Below are 17,101 nucleotides of genomic sequence, written 5' to 3' on the forward strand. Positions count from 1 at the left end.
CAGATTTTTTTTTTTTAATTTCATTTAACATTAAATGATGGTCATTTTAGTACCAAAACTAAATTCTACGTTATTTATTTACTCGAAAACGATACTAAACATGACCTAATAGCTAAACGGGTTCTAATAGTTTTTTAAAATAAAGGCATTTTAAAATTACGCTCGCGGCGTCGGGACGCCGCGCGGCTTAAAGATTTTTTTTCTAAAACTTAACGTTAGTAAAGGTGGGTAAAAGTTATATTATTCATAATCTATATTAAATAGGCTTTCATATCATATTTTTTTATTTGTAGAAAAAGCAAACAGTTTGACATTTATGATGACTTGAATTTGTAAATCATAGATGAAAATTTCAAACTTTTCATTTTTTTTTATTTTATTTACCATTAAATTATAATTTTAGTACCAAAAATGAATTCTACGTTATTGATTTACTCGAAAACGATACCAAACATGACCTATGAACTAAACGGGGTATGTTAGAATTTTTCAAAGCAAGCCGGGTGAAGCGGTACTTTGACCCCCCCTCCCGAGCCCCAGGGGAGGCTCCCGAAGGCTCCCGATCTTAATCGGCTTATTTTGATATAAGGAACAACTGTGCCAAGTTTCATGCTTTGGTCAAGAAAAAAAAGGTTTGGCCTCTTTTTGTCGATAAACGTCCCCACTATTTCTAAATAACCAGCTGAGAACATCTGAGTAAAAACAGATTGATTGTTGCTATGAGAATTATGAATAAAATGTAAAATATTTCCGAATTTCATGTGGGTAGGTTTAAACCCGTTAAACTCAAGTCCCGTGCCAAAAAAACGTGTAAAACCTCGAGAGTTTCAGGTTTCAAGGTTTTAATACTTTTCATAAGCTTCATTTACGCCTGCAAGTTGTAAAACAAAGGTTTAAGAAAGAGACGCAGATATTTGCCACTCACTCTTACCCATAGTCTTGCGTCTTAAAACTTACAGGTATTCAGCCATAGCGCCTGTCTATTGTCCCGGATCTGTAAGTTCACATTTTTGACACATTTGTTTTGAAGTATGTCGCGATGTGGCTAAGACGTATCGTTTGCCAAATCTAACGATTAATTTCAAATTGGTTGAATCGATTAGGCCCTATGTACAAGGAGGCGCTTAAACAAATATACGTTTTCTATCAACTTACTGAAATGTCATTTGAATCGAAATGACAGACTGCCACAGCACTAGTTTAAAAATAAAAATGAATGATAAATGACATGATAAGTAAATCCTGCGTGATAAATTAATATCGTAAAATACTCACTAACGAAGATCCGCAAAAATGTAACATGTGCTAGATTATGTTTAACAGCAATTCCCGTCAACTTTGTACAATGCCACGTCAGCAAATTTTAATTGATCCTATTTTGTTACCAACATTTAGTAATATAATTCGACTTTCGTAAGATATATACAGGATAATTGTTATAATTAAGAAAATATAGATACTAGAGAACCTTAATGACGAAATAAAACTTAATAAAATCTCAATTAATCAACAAAATCTTGGTAACAAAATAGGAATTAATAAAAACAAATTTAACTTTTCCCTTAATTTTTGTACAAAGTTGACGGGAATTGCTGTTAAAGTAAGCGAAACATTGTTTTTAAGTACTTGATTTTTTTAAATATTATTACAGGATTTTATTTAAAAGTTCATTAGGTTGCGCGAGTTTGCGTATTGTGGACGCTGTCATGTGTCAAAAAGAGGTTCTTACAAATCTGGGACAATACATACATTTGTATAATCTAACCCTCCCACGTTTTAGTTTTCGTCCCGAAGGAACTTCAAAACGTTTTACCTTTCTAAATAAAATGTAAAATATTGCCGAATATCATGTGGGCAGGTTTAAACCCGTTAAACTCAAGTCCCATGCCAAAAAAACGTGTAAAACCTCGAGATTTTTAGGTTCTATTATACTTTTCATACCGCCTGCCTGGAAAAGTTACCTAAAGACATTCACTGACCATCAATTCGCCGGACGGTAACGGCATGTTGGGGTCTCCCCAAACCTATCGACGCGGAATCAGCTAATTGCCGACCAAAAATCGGTTTGGGAAAAGCCTTACAATTTTAGTAAACAAGTCTAATTAAATTTAATATTTTTAAAACAGAACAATTTACACCAGCTGCGATTTTGTATGGTATAAGCGTAACGACAACAAGTAATTCATTAGAAACGCTTTTAGGTCTTCACCGCCATTTTGAATTTTACAGTTTCGATATGCTACAGAAAGAATAACTGGATCCACAATAAACATAGGTCACCTTGAATTATTGATATTCTAAAAAACAAGAAAACATATTCAAATGTTAATAATAAACTTGACAGTAATACATATGGCGCTACATTACCGCACTTGTTAGGTAATGTGCTCATTACGCAACTAAGTCAAAAATAGAATGGTTATATACTGTAAATCGTTATACGATACATGTGCGAAAAAGTAATTCGCACCTCGTCTCGATTTAAAACACTACGTTCGTGTTTTAATTTATCGCCACCCGTTTCGAATTTCTTATTTATCGCACTTGTATCGCAATGTACTATTTTATACGGAACACTAAAAATGCAAAAAGAATGTAACAAGACTATCAACTTGTACCTCTCAGGGACGCTCTGAGCCTTCGGTTCTACGCGGAGCTCGGCCTTCGGACTTTTACGAGTTTTAACTAGGAGTGAGCACTCTTAAGCTTAATGGCGCAATTTCATTAGTCGATAACTCGTTCGGTATACAGAATACGGGGAGTCCCCGCAGGCGATATAACAACCAATGAAAGCGGTGCAATTTAATTGGTCGCTAACCCGTTCGGAATGCAGCATACGGGAAGTCGCCGCAGGCGAGATAACGACCAATGAAAGTGGTGCAAATTGATTGGTCGTTAAACAGCATACGGGGACTCCCCGCAGGCGAGATAACAACCAGTGAAAGTTACTACTGCTATTTAATTTCCCGAATGCGGCATTCGTTCTCTCTTGCACCCCGAATGCGGGCCCTATCGACTAATGAAAACGTTTCCCCGAATGCGAGACCTGTGGCACACGTTAAAGAAATCACTCGTACCCCGAATGCAATAGTCGATAGGGTCCGCATTCGGGGTGCGAGAGATTTCTGGAACGCATGCCACAGGGCCCGCATTCAGGAAATTAAATAGTAATAGTAACTTTCATTGGTTGTTATCTCGCCTGTGGAAAGTCCCCGTATGCTACGTAACGAGTAACGACCAATCGATTTGCACCACTTTGATTGGTTGTTATCTCGCCTGCGGAGAGTCCCCGTATGCTACGTAATGACCAATCAATTTGCACCACTTTCATTGGTTGTTATCTCGCCTGCGGAGAGTCCCCGTATGCTACGTAACGACCAATCAATTTGCACCACTTTCAATGGCTGTTATCTCGCCTGCGGAGAGTCCCCGTATGCTACGTAACGACCAATCAATTTGCGCCACTTTCATTGGTTGTTATCTCGCCTGCGGCGACTCCCCGTACGCTGTATACCGAACGAGTTATCGACTAATGAAAATGCGCCATTATTTCACTGTTCGTACCACATGACACCATACTCTTCTGATATTTATACATATGGAATAGTTTCTCTTAACACATTACAATAGATCTGTAGCTACTACGCCTTCTTATACTCGATCCGCTCGACTTTCACCTCGTCTCCGAGCAGTTTATAGACGTATGTGACTACTGTGGAGCTCTGGATGTCCATTAGAACGAACGATGGTGTTGGGTTCCTAAAACAATCAAATTAGAAATGATATATTTTGAAATGACAAACATACATACATATAGTCACGCCTGTATCCCATAAAGGGGTAGGCAGAGCACATTTATTAACTACTAAGTTTCAGTGCCACTCTTGGCAAAAAGGGGTTGGGAGAAATCCAAATTATGACATTGCAGTGACAGGTTGCCAGCCTCTCGTCTACGCCACAATTTAACCCTTATCCCACAGTCGACTTCTACGACACCCACGGGAAGAAAGGGGGTGGTGAAATTCTTAACCCGTTACCACACGGGCCAATGAAATGAATGTGAAATGACAAATTGCCAAATATTTTGTTATTAGATGAATAGGTACCTACTATACTAACGGAATTGGAATGAATGACTTTATTGCGATAAACATGGTATACATCAGGTGGTACATCATTATTAACTAGCTCTTGCCCGCGGCTTCACTCACACTTCACATTCATGTAAATGGTGAGAAGTCCCCTTATATTTATGTTTACGTTCTGACTTCTGATGCCTATTTGCAGTAATTAAGCAATTATGTAGGTATACCTATGAAAATTGCCCTTTACGCACTTCCTGTTGCCAAATTGGCGAGATTAAAATTGATGATACGTCAAAATTGATACTACTAAGTACAAATTACAATACAGCATTTCTATGACGATAAACAGCCGTTTTCCTAACAATTGTAGGGTTTTGTTTGCGTCTGTCTGTGAGCCACTGCTGTTGATCCAGTTCTTTACATGCAGTACCGGAATTATTTAGTGCAACTGACCCTTAATGTGCAACATGTCGTTTATTAAAATAAGAATGTACATGAAATAAAACTATGGAAACGGATGAAATCGCGTATAATGAATTTAAAATTCATCCTGACGTTTCGAACACTTCACAAACGTCGGGATGAATTTTAAATTCATACGCGATTTAATCCGTTTCGATGGTTTTATTTCATGAGTAACTATCGCGGTAACCAAAGACAATAATAAGAATATAGTTATAATTCTGAAAATATATTTTTCAGTACAGATGGTGTTTTTATTACGCACTAGTGCGAGAAGTGGTTCATTATATGCCAGGTCGAAACTTCGGAGGCTCATCTCGTCGTACGACACAAGTGCGTAAAAAAGGAAGTTCGAAACGAGTGGCAATAAATTAAAACACGACCGAAGGGAGTGTTTTAAATCGACACGAGTTCCGAATTTCCTTTTCGCACGTGTATCGTACGACGTTTTTCAGTACAGATGGTGATTTTTTTACGCACTAGTGCGAGAAGTGGTTTATTATATGCCAGGTCGAAATTTCGGAGGGCCATCTGTACTGAAAAACGTCGTACGATACACGTGCGAAAAGGAAATTCGGAACTCGTGACGATTTAAAACACTCCCTTCGGTCGTGTTTTAATTTATCGCCACTCGTTTCGAACTTCCTTTTTTACGCACTTGTATCGTAATGTACTATTAAGCGGGTTAAGTAGATAACGTTCGACATGTTTCGATCCATTTCCGAGGATCTTTCTCAAGAGTAGTAGTGTCTTTAACACGTAAGTAACCGGCTTAATAATCTCAAAATATGTTCGAGTCTCACAGGAGTTTTATAGTTTTTTTTTTTTAATCTTTATTGTTACAAAAGGAAGGGGCTTTGTCACTAAGTGACGATGTCACCCCTGTCACAGAGAACCTCCTATAGAGTGGCAGTCTTGTATATTTGGTTCGCGATACGAGTCACCAGTGTTTGGGGTGCGAGGAGCGGGCGGGGAATGTGTTAAGCGCGCTGTGATTGGCCGTTTCAAGGACGGCGGGCAGTCGCGCCAGATGAAAAGGGACAGAAGTATGACTGTCCCTCTACTGACGCGTAAGTGGCCAATGTAAGTTGACCTATGCCGGCTCTGAATAAATTATAAATATGACTTATTTGTGGAATGTAATGCCGTCTGTTTTTAAATTTGAGCTTCTTGTTACCTTTCCACACCATTTCACACTACAGGTGGACATCTTTAAGGCATCAAAATACCCTTTTCCAATTTTTTTGTGCGAAAAACACGCGCTGCTTTCGGGTCTGTTACTTGGTCGATACTGATCGGGCACGGCGAGCGCCCGCGCTTATATCAGTGCAAATACTAGGAAGGCTGGCCACCGCGAGTCGTCTTGTAATAGATGTCTATAGGGGTTGGTCTGTGCACCCCTGTATTGAAATTTAAGAATATATTATCGCTAAATTATACTACTATACAGTTTGTACATGATCTTGGCTTCATCCGATAGAGGCGATGCCAGGATCATATTACAAGTACCTATGTTTAAGCTATTATCAAGTAATAAATCCCTCCTCAGCACCTCACTACGAACACATTCCATCAAAACATGGTATACATCCTCTACCTGGTTGCACTCTAGGCAGTTACGTGTTAAGGTCAATTTCATCAAATGTTTAAACTTATTTGATGGAATGTGCCCGGAACGCAGTCTGAGGAGTGAAACCACATGTCTCCTGCTCAGTTTTTTATCAAACCATGGGACCCGAGGGAGCTGACATTGTATTGTACGGTACCAAACACCTTTCGTGAGCTCGTCAAAATACTCACTCCATACCTGCCTGCAGGATATTCTCACTTGACCCAGTGCCTCGCTGTATACTGGTAGACAATGATATGGAATACCGTCAGTTATTGCAAACTTTGCCGCTCTGTCAGCTTCCTCGTTTCCCATAGTACCAACATGAGAAGGAATCCATTGAATTGAAGTTTTATAGTTAAAATTCTGAAAATACCTGAAAAGAGGACTGTAAGCTCCAGTAGCAGACCCCGGATTGATATAAAACTTGTTCTCATGCTCGTAAGCCTCAAACCGATGTGTGTGTCCCGAGATCAAGATGTCCACATCGAGTTGTCTCTGCACCAGTGCGAGGGACTCTTCATCTCCCCACGGGACCACTTGGTGCCCATGGACGAGGCCGATGCGGAACTGACCGACGGTTATGACTTTTTGTTCTGGGTAGGTGGAGTTCTGTAATGATGGTTAAATGTCTTAGTTTATAAGTTGAAGCCATGGTGGTTCTTTTTGTAGGTTCTGGACAGGCAAAAGAACAAGCGTTAACACACCTAGCACACAGTCTAAGCTCGTGTAGGTGAACACGTATGCTTGTATGAGTGAAATATGACAGGTTGACTGTTCGCGTTTTCGACAGGCGGTTTTGAAAGGCGGGAGTGGGAGTGGCCATATTTAGTCAGGGACCAAACGACCTCTTTTACAAAAAGTCGTCGACATCTCTTCTAAATACCTAAAACAGGTATGGATGTGTTCCTCGTTCTCTCCAGATTACGAATTGACCTGTTTTAGTTTAAGGAGGGGGGGACGGGTTGAGAAAAAGGGGGGAGAAAGATGGCGGCCGACCATCATAGATATTTATTCACATCTTGAGTCCTATGGCACCAATCTGTTCGTGCGAGGTGTCATTTGAAAGCTTATTAAAGCTACTTTAATTGTTTTTAAATAATTATACTCATAAAGGTAACCGTTTACGAAATATTTGAAAATATGTGTTTTTTTATCGCGCATGAATTGCACAAGTACTAGTAAAAAATGCGTCTAACTCAATAAACAATAACTTTACCGCAATTGATGTTATTATAAAATTTTCGCGTCTATTCATGCTCTTTCTAAAAATATAAGTTTCATTGGTATATGATAATATATAACCATGTAATTACGAATTTGGTTTAGCAGGAGTCACTCTGCCCGGTCGCAGAAATGGGCGCTGACCGTAGTAAAATATTCAATATTTTTGAGGTCCTATTTTACGGATCCATATGCGAGAGGTATCGTTTCAAAGCTAATTAAACCTACTATATTTGTTTATAAATAACTATAGTCATAAAGGTAGCTGTTTAGAAAATATTTGAAAATATGTGTTTTATAGACCATGAGTCGCACAAGTATCTACTGGTAAAAAATGCTTCTTAATCAATAAACAACAACTTTTCCGGAATTGATGTTAGTATAAGATTTACGCGGAATTTCATGCTCTTTCTAATAACATAAGTTTTATTGGTGTATGATATTATATAACCAAGTAATTACAAATTTGGTTAAGTAGGGGCCACAGCGCCCGGCCACGTATGGATGCTGACCGTCGCCAAATTTTCTATATTTTTCAGATTTTTTATTTAACAGGAATCTTTTGAAAGCATATTATGCGTACTATCATTAGTTCTCAATCATTTTAGTTGTAACTGTAGTAGCTAACAAAATATTTGAAAATATGCATTGGAACCGATGTGAGTAAAACATGCTTCTAGCTCAATGAATTATATTTTTTCCGCAATTGATATATTCTTAGAATATAATAACAAAATAAACGGCGAAATGTATATGACCTTTTCAAATAATAAGTTTTGTCAATATTGCATAAACAATTAATGTTAATTTATCCATCATACTCACTGCGCACCGTCATATACATGGATGACCATTTTCGTTGCCGTTTGCATAATTTTTAAGATTGTATCTTGATGCATGACCAATAAACAATAACTTTACCGCAAATAATGTTATTATAAGATTTACAGGACATTTCATGTGCTTTCTAAAAATATAAGTTTTATTGATGTATGATGTTATACAACCAAGTAATTACGAATTTGGTTTAGCAGGTGTCACTGCACCCCCGTGACGTAAATAGGTGTAACCGTCGCCTAATTTTATGTATTTCTCAGATCCTATTTTAGCGATCAATTTGTGAGAGGTATCATTTGAAAGAATATTATGCGTACTATCGTTACTTTTTAATAATTATAGTCGTAATTGTAGAAGTTTACAAAATATTTGGACAATATGTGTATTTTTACTGTATATGAATAGCATTCGCACTGATACGAGTGAAACATGCTTCTACCTCAATAAATTATATTTTTCCGCAATTGATATAACAACGAAATGAACCGCAAAATGTATGGCCTTTACAAAAAATGAGTTTTGTTAGTTTTGCTTAAACAATTAATGTTAATTTGTCCACCATACCCACTGCGCAGTTGCGCACGGTCAATCGTCATATAAACGGATGTCCACTGCCGTTGCCTTAAGAGGCCTTATTCCTAAAGACGAGCGTTTTTTGCAAAATAGAACCTTTTTCATTCAAAATTATAAAGAAACTATAAATGATTATTAAAAAAATGAAAATGTTCCTAAAAGTACATATCTTAAGCTAGAAAGTCAATTGGTACTACTTTAAAATATGTCTTTTTATACTTCCGAAAAATCAGTTTTTTCGGAAGACGTTTTCAATTTTCATAGTGGGATAGCTCGTTTAGAATCGTGATTGTGCTGTTAAAAATGTTATTTGGGGTAATAAATGATCACAATCCTATTTGTTATATCCTGTACGAGTTAGCTAATACTTTGACATTTTAAGATTTACTTGAAATGGTGGATAAATAACCTTCCGTATCCTCCCCATTTTTTCGATAAAAAGAGGTTTACATTATGTATTTTTCCTGCGATTCCTGCATTTTTTGTAACTCTTAAATAATATTATCCTAAACTAGAACTTCTTATTGACCTATAAGAAAAAAATCATACATATAAGACATACCTTTCTGTCGATAGATATGTTTTTAAAACACCTAAAATTCGAATAAAAGACACTGTGCTAACGCGAGCCCGCTCAGTCTGCGCCGAGCGCTCGAAGACAACGGACCTGCGTTTGATCGTCCGGCGCACCTAGCTTTCGTAAGCAGCTCGATAGTTCCGAGAAGTGCCGTAAACTGCGACTAAACAAATCTTGATCCTTTTTACACCTTATGCAATTTTAGCATTCGACATGCTTTTCATATGATTTTGGATTTTAAGTTATACGTGAAGTTTGTTGAGAGTTTGAATTATTATTATATTTTGGGAACAGGATGAGGTTCTGGTTCTCATGATGATGGAGTCAGGCAGGAGATGTTCAACAGAACTGCTATTCTACTTATCATAACTCCACCATGTTTGGGCTCATTAGATTTGGGCTGATGAGCACCATCGATCTAGATGAGGTCCAAGGTCTCATGATGGAGTCAGGAGGTGGTCAACAGAACTGCTATTCTCCTCATCATAACCCCATCATGTTTGGGCTCATTAGATTTGGGCTGACGAGCACCATCGAACTAGATGAGGTCCAAGGTCTCATGACGGGGTCAGGAGGTGGCCAACAGAACTGCTATTCTCCTCATCATAACCCCATCATGTTCGGGCTCATTAGATTTGGGCTGACGAGCACCATCGAACTAGATGAGGTCCAAGGTCTCATGATGGAGTCAGGAGGTGGTCAACAGAACTGCTATTCTCCTCATCATAACCCCATCATATTTGGGCTCATTAGATTTGGGCTGACGAGCACCATCGAACTAGATGAAGTCCAGGGTCTCATGATGGAGTCAGGAGGTGGTCAACAGAACTGCTATTCTCCTCATCATAACCCCATCATGTTTGGGCTCATTAGATTTGGGCTGACGAGCACCACCGAACTAGATGAGGTCCAAGGTCTTATGACGGGGTCAGGAGGTGGTCAACAGAACTGCTATTCTCCTCATCATAACCCGCGGCAACGCACCTCCAACACTTCTGGTGCTTCTGGTGTTCATGGGCGGCAGTGATCGCTTACCATCAGGCAGCATATCTGCTCGTTTGCCTCCTATCCCATAAAAAAACGTTTAATATTTTTTAAGAAAAAAAAAACCGCCGCCTTTCGGGTTGTGGTGAAAGCTACTTGCGAATGTTGGATTATGTAGAAATGTGTAGGTATTTTTTAAAACTGCTTTTAATTATTTGATGGCAACACAAATCAATATACGTATAACGCTAAGGTTTGAGGAGTTTCTCAATTCCTCATGAATCAGATTATAAGAAATCGAAGCTTGACAAACTTTGACTTGAAAACTCAATAATTATGCTTAACAAACATAACTAAATAAATGTCACTGTTCTGAACTTAAATGCATGCTTTTCTTACAAAAATACCAAAGTCACTATGAGTAGTATGAGTGTGCCGTTCAGATTTGAGGAGTTCGGTTCTGACCATCATCAGCAGTTCCACTGCACCAAATGTCACTGTTCCGGACGTAAGTGCATGCTGTTCTTATAAAAATACCAAAGTCACTATAAGCGTGCCGTTCAGATTTGAAGAGTTTGGTTCTGAGTGTTCTGACCATCATCAGCAGTTCCACTGCACCAAATATCACTGTTCTGGACTGGACGTAAGTGCATGATGTTCTTATAAGAATACCAAAGTCACTATAAGTGTTCCGTTCAGATTTGAGAAGATTGGTTCTGATCTGACCATCATCAGCAGTTCCACTGCACCAAATGTCACTGTTCTGGACGAAAGTGCATGCTGTTCTTATAAAAATACCAAAGTCACTATAAGCGTGCCGTTCAGATTTGAGAAGTTCCGTTCTGGCCATCATCAGCAGTTCCACTGCACCAAATGTCACTGTTCCGTACCTAAATGCATGCTGTTCCTTTAAAAACACAAAAATCACCATACGTATGCCTTTCAGATTCGAGGAGTTCCCTCGATTACTCCAGGATCCCATCATCAGAACTGGGTTCTGAGAAAAATGGGACCAATCTGTATTCATATACATTCAATATTTTTTTTTAATCGGTCCAGTAACAACGGAGATATCGAGGAACAAACATAAAAAAATGAAAAAAATAAATAAACATACAGACGAATTGAGAACCTCGCCTCAAATCTCTCAGATTTGAGGCGACGGTTAAAAAGTGACACATCATGAGCAGTTCCAATGCACCAAATGTCACTGTTCTGGACGTAAGTGCATGCTGTTCTTATAAAAATATGAAAGTCAGTATAACTGTGATAATTTCCGAAAATATTAATATTATCAAAAAACGATCTTAGTAAACCCTTATTCATTTTTAAATACCTATCCAAAAATATATCACACGTTGGGGTTGGAATGAAAAAAAAAATCAGCCCCCACTTTACACCTTACACTAATAAAACATTTTTTTCCATTTTTCATTTTTGCACTTTGTTGACGTGATTGATATACATATTGTTACTAAATTTCAGCTTTCTGGTGCTTACGGTTACTGAGATTATCCGCGGACGGACGGACGGACGGACGGACGGACGGACGGATGGACAGACAGACATGGCGAAACTATAAGAGTTCCTAGTTGACTACGGAACCCTAAAAAACAGAAATCACTATTAAACTATTCTCTAATTTCAAGTTCCTAACTAAAATTTTCCTAATAAAAAAAAACAAATTGATCCCGCTACAAACTTTCACCCCCTTTTTCCCTCTACTAGGGGTGTAAATTTTCATAATCGATTCTTATCTCTTCGAAATTTTGTTAATGCAATCTATACAAATTTCGACTTTCTAGCTTTCGTAGTTTCGGCTCAGCGGTGTTGGTTGTTGAATCAATCAATTAGGAAACCTGAATTTATATATGTACATGTAGACTACTACTATACTTTTACTACATTCATATACCTTATTTACTACTACCATACCATGAATATGAAATTAAATAAAGAGTCCCCATATAAAATTGAAAATTATGTTATTAGCAATTTAATTCAAAACTATCAAGATTATTCGTGTCTGCGTTGAAAAGCGCGTTGAGTTGCCGGTGCTCGCGTACCGAGCGCCAACGCCATCTATCGATGGCCGTTTCGTGAAATTGATGAGCGCTCTAAGGAGTAAGGGGTCTTAATTTTTTCATCATTTTACAGATTTTATTTTACTGATCAATTAAGTATATAAGTAAATTTGATACGTGATAAATTATATTTATTGTGAATATACGATCAATGAAATAAAGTCTGAAAAATCATGAAAAAAGGCAACGACGGTGGACATCCATTTATATGATGGTGCGCAGTAGGTGAGCTGAACAAATTCAAATTAATTGTTTATGCAATACAAACCAAACTTATTTTTTGGATAAGTCATACATTTTCCGTTCATTTTGTTATTATATCAATTGCGGAAAACTATAATTTATTGAGCTAGAAGCGTGTCTTATCAATGCCAATGCTATTCATGCACAGTAAAATACACATATTACTAATCAAATATTTTGTAAACTTCTACAGTTTCGACTTGAAGTATTAGAAATAAAGATAGTACGCATAATATGCTTTCAAATGATAGCTCTCACAAATTTATCAGTAAAATAGGATCTGAGTAATGTAGAAAATTTGGCGACGGTCAGTCAGCACCCAATATCGTGACAGGGCGCAGTGACCCCTGCTAAACCAAATTCGTAATTACTTGGTCATATATTACCATACACCAATAAAACTTATATTTTTAGAAAGCGCATAAAATTTCGCGTAAATTTTATAATAACATTAATTGCGGTAAAGTTATGGTTTATTAAGTTAGAAGCATTTTTTATTTGTATATGTGCAACTCATGCTCGAAAAAAAACTCATGTTTTCAAATATTTTGTAAACAGCTACCTTTATAACTATAGTTATTCAAAAATAATTATAGTAGGTTTAATTTGCTTTCAAATGATATCTCTTACATATGGATTCGTAAAATAGGAACTTAAAAATATTGAATACTTTACTACGGTCAGCGCTCATGTATGCGACCGGCGGAATGACCACTACGAAACAAAATTCGTAATTTCATGGTTATATTATCACTTACCAATAAAACTTACATTTTTCGAAAGCTCATGAATAGTCGCGTAAATTTTATAATAACATCAATTGCGATAACGTTATTGTTTATTGACTTAGAAGCATTTTTTACCAGTAATTGTGCGATTCATGCTCGATAAAAAACACATATTTTCAAATATTTTGTAAACAGCTACCTTTATGACTATAGTTATGTGTAAACAATTATAGTAGGTTTAATTATCTTTCAAACGATACCTCTCACATATGGATCCGTAAAATAAGACCTCAAAAATATTGAATACTTTACTACGGTCAGCGCCCGTTTATGCGACCTGGAGGATAACCCCTGCCAAATAAAATTCTTAATTACATGGTTATATATTATCATATACCAATGAAACTTATATTTTTAGAAAGAGCATGAATAGACGCGAAAATTTTATAATAACATCAATTGCGGTAAAGTTATTGTTTATTGAGTTAGACGAATTTTTTACTAGTACTTGTGCAATTCATGCGCGATAAAAAAACACATATTTTCAAATATTTCGTAAACGGTTACTTTTATGAGTATGGTTATTTGAAAACAATTAAAGTAGGTTTAATAAGCTTTCAAATGACACCTCGCACGAATAGATTGGTGCCATAGGACTCCAGATGTGAATAAATATCTATGATGGTCGGTCGCCATCTTTCCCCCCCTTTTTCTCGACCCGTCCCCCCTCCTTAAACTAAAACAGGTCAATTCGTAATCTGGAGAGAACGAGGAACATATCCATACCTGTTTTAGGTATTTAGAAGAGATGTCGACGAAAATCGTGAAGGAGACGACTTGTGGCCAAATTGGCTCTAGACTAATTGTACGATAGATAGTACTCTTTACTATACTGTGGCGTTAACCAGCTTGCCTGCCCATAAAACTCACAACTAGTTAAATTTTGTAAATGATTTTAATAGGATAGGAATCTAGGTATTTAGGTCTTGTTTAACCTCTCGTATGCTGGAACACGGATCCACATACGACGAAACCATGAAAAAAATAATTGCGGCATACAAGAGGTTAATATACTGAAGTGGCTCACCCACAGAACACCCCACTAGAAGCCTAATGCAAGCGATATTGTTCGAGACGCAAATCACCAATCCTTGCGGGGTGAGGCGGGCGCGCACGGTGCTGCCATTGGTCGTTTCAAATAATGGCGCGCCTTTACGATTAGCAGTAGGGATGGGAATGGGACATGTCTATTATAGACAATGGTACCGGTACCAGTACTGTGGTGAATTTGTTTTGCAACAAATTATAATATTATAATTAAATTATAATAAGGCCTAGTTACCCATCGGGTTAGAAGGTCAGATGGCAGTCGCTTTCATAAAACTAGTGCCTACGCCAAATCTTGGGATTAGTTTCCAGAGCGGACCCCAGGCTCCCATGAGCCGTGGCGAATGCCGATGCCGGGATAACGCAAGGAGGATGATGATTGTGATAGACCTCAATAAAAATCATTCTAGTAACTAATAACTAAACTGTGCATTTTTACTTACGTTTACTAAGTTAAATTACCAACTAAATATTCTAAACTAATCAATCAACTAAATAACACTACAGACTCTACAGATTCTAGATAATTATTCACAATTACAAATCTGCTTTCTTTTATATTTCATAAAATGGTAGCACATGGTACGGCAGTACGAAGTTCCCGCAACAGACATAAACTAACATGGCCCCATCCCTAGTCGTTTACGTGAAAGGGATAGCATATCGCATTGTTAACTAGGCAAAAAGGGATGGACGCGCCTCGGTACAACCATATTGATGATATTGACCAGTATAAATGAACTCCGCGGATAATAAACAATATTCAACAAAATAATTAATTTGACTGAACTGTGGAATGTTATTCCATCTTTTTTATATGTAGAAGTGTTAGAAGACTTGCCACACCACTTTATGCTGCAAGAGACCATTGTTTGCAACCAAATTTGATTATTTAAGATTTTTTCCCGAGCGGACACGAACACTGTTAGCGGGTCGTATACTTGGGCGCTACTGATCGGTGTCGCACGCGTTCAAACTTTTATAAACCTGATTTGTCGTATGCTTGGTGACCGCGAGTCGCCCTGTAAGGGCCGTCTTGTTGTATTGGTCTGTGGGCTCACCTCATCGAAATCTCCTCTGACCACATGCACATCACTGGCCAGCGTCTTCAAATAGTCATAGGACTCCTTGGTACAAAGGTTGCCCGTACACAGGATGTGCTGGATGCGGCCGGGCAGTAGCAGCTTCTTGAACTTGGGCGGGAGGCTGCCGGTGCGGTGCGGGATGTGTAAGTCACCCAAGACTAGGACCAACTGAAATTTTAACAATCAACATTTTATAAATTTAAATAGATGTCATACACGAAAGAAAAAACCACAAGGTCTACTAGAGGCCGAGCCGGGAATAAAACCCGGATCTTCAGCTTACGAGGCTAGCGTCATTACCACTAGACCACCCGCCCGCCGCGGTACCCGACGAAATCCACCAGTAAGCCACCAGTGGGCCATGTCGTTTTTTATTTTGTGTATGATATCAGATTTTATTTCAATTTATATAACAGTTCAGTTCTTTAACTGCCTGCCTGCTTGTTAAATAATAATATAATTATAGTAGTGTGACTACTTGAAAACGCAAGTTAGGGCTGTAATTTCAGGAATAATTTAAGAAATTACTTCAACAAAATTCGTTTTTCCGGTTGTCAATACCGCCCACAAATTGTTATAGTATATCACCTCAAATAACTGTCACTGTATTACAAGGAGTAAACATGTTACGGAAAAATACTGTTTTGTAGCAGTAAGTACAATCCATGTTGAGACGGTATATTGAGATAATGAACTTCTATTGCCATATTTTTTGGAGAAATAAGAGAAAAGGCGAACCATACATAGAAAGACTTGCAAACGTAAACTTACCATTTTGATAGCTTCGTAATATTCTAGAATACACTACTTTACGAAAGTAAAGCTTGACGAGCTATAATATTGTTGAATTAGTGTTATATCTTAATTAATACAATTGAAAACCAATGAATCTCAATCGTCAAAATTGATGTATATTTGACAATTTGACATTTCATTTCATGTCTTTTGGCGTTTTGTTCGGCGTGTTATTGTTTGGAAGTGAAAGTTAACCAATATAATTTGTGTATATTTTAATTAAAAAGTAAATCAATATGAGTATTTTGTACAAAATATTGAAATTAGTAATTTTATAACTTAAAATAATACCGTTATATTTATAATCATAATATATGCTGGAATTTAAAAATAAAAAATATTTATTTATTGTCTATGCTGGTAATGTTGCTATAGTAGAAAATAGTCCATTAATTATGGGTATTAAGTAATGACAATCATAATTAACCTGTTATAATTATTGGAAATGAAATTCTAATTGGAATTAGGAAGTGAATTGCATTCTTGGAATTTAGAAAGTTTTCGAACTACCTAAGTAGTTTGAAGAAATTTGACTTTCGAAGAAAACGGTTACTAAATAAATGTTACATTTTAGTATTGTAAAATATACCATACCGCTAAAAGAACGTGAATTTTATATTTAGATACACTTACCTAGCCGCCAATTTGTTTCCGAAATGATAAATAAATGGGGAGTCATCAAATAGTGAATGGCAATGACAGTGACTT

General features: G+C 37.3%; 1 protein-coding gene across 1 annotated transcript; it reads right to left on the minus strand.

Annotated features, from left to right (window-relative positions):
- Window positions 1–1,623: 1,623 nt before the first annotated feature.
- On the minus strand, window positions 1,624–16,525 carry LOC125236387 (vacuolar protein sorting-associated protein 29). The gene is made up of 4 exons (XM_048143171.1): window positions 16,370–16,525; window positions 15,575–15,766; window positions 6,533–6,768; window positions 1,624–3,759 (listed from the first exon to the last, which is right to left on the minus strand). The coding sequence occupies exons 1-4, from the start codon at window positions 16,370–16,372 to the stop codon at window positions 3,642–3,644; spliced, it is 549 nt and encodes a 182-aa protein (XP_047999128.1). The 5' UTR covers window positions 16,373–16,525; the 3' UTR covers window positions 1,624–3,641.
- Window positions 16,526–17,101: the final 576 nt, after the last annotated feature.

Source organism: Leguminivora glycinivorella, chromosome 19 (genome assembly GCF_023078275.1).
Source record: "Leguminivora glycinivorella isolate SPB_JAAS2020 chromosome 19, LegGlyc_1.1, whole genome shotgun sequence".
Lineage (NCBI taxonomy): Eukaryota > Metazoa > Arthropoda > Insecta > Lepidoptera > Tortricidae > Leguminivora > Leguminivora glycinivorella.

What these genes read in the sequence shown, in the direction of transcription:
- LOC125236387 (XM_048143171.1), bottom strand. An exon ending in TCAGAGGAGATTTCGATGAG is followed by an intron (nt 6,769 to 15,574) that starts GTGAGCCCACAG and finishes CCATCATTACAG; the next exon opens with AACTCCACCTACCCAGAACA. An exon ending in GCTTACAGTCCTCTTTTCAG is followed by an intron (nt 3,760 to 6,532) that starts GTATTTTCAGAA and finishes TGATTGTTTTAG; the next exon opens with GAACCCAACACCATCGTTCG.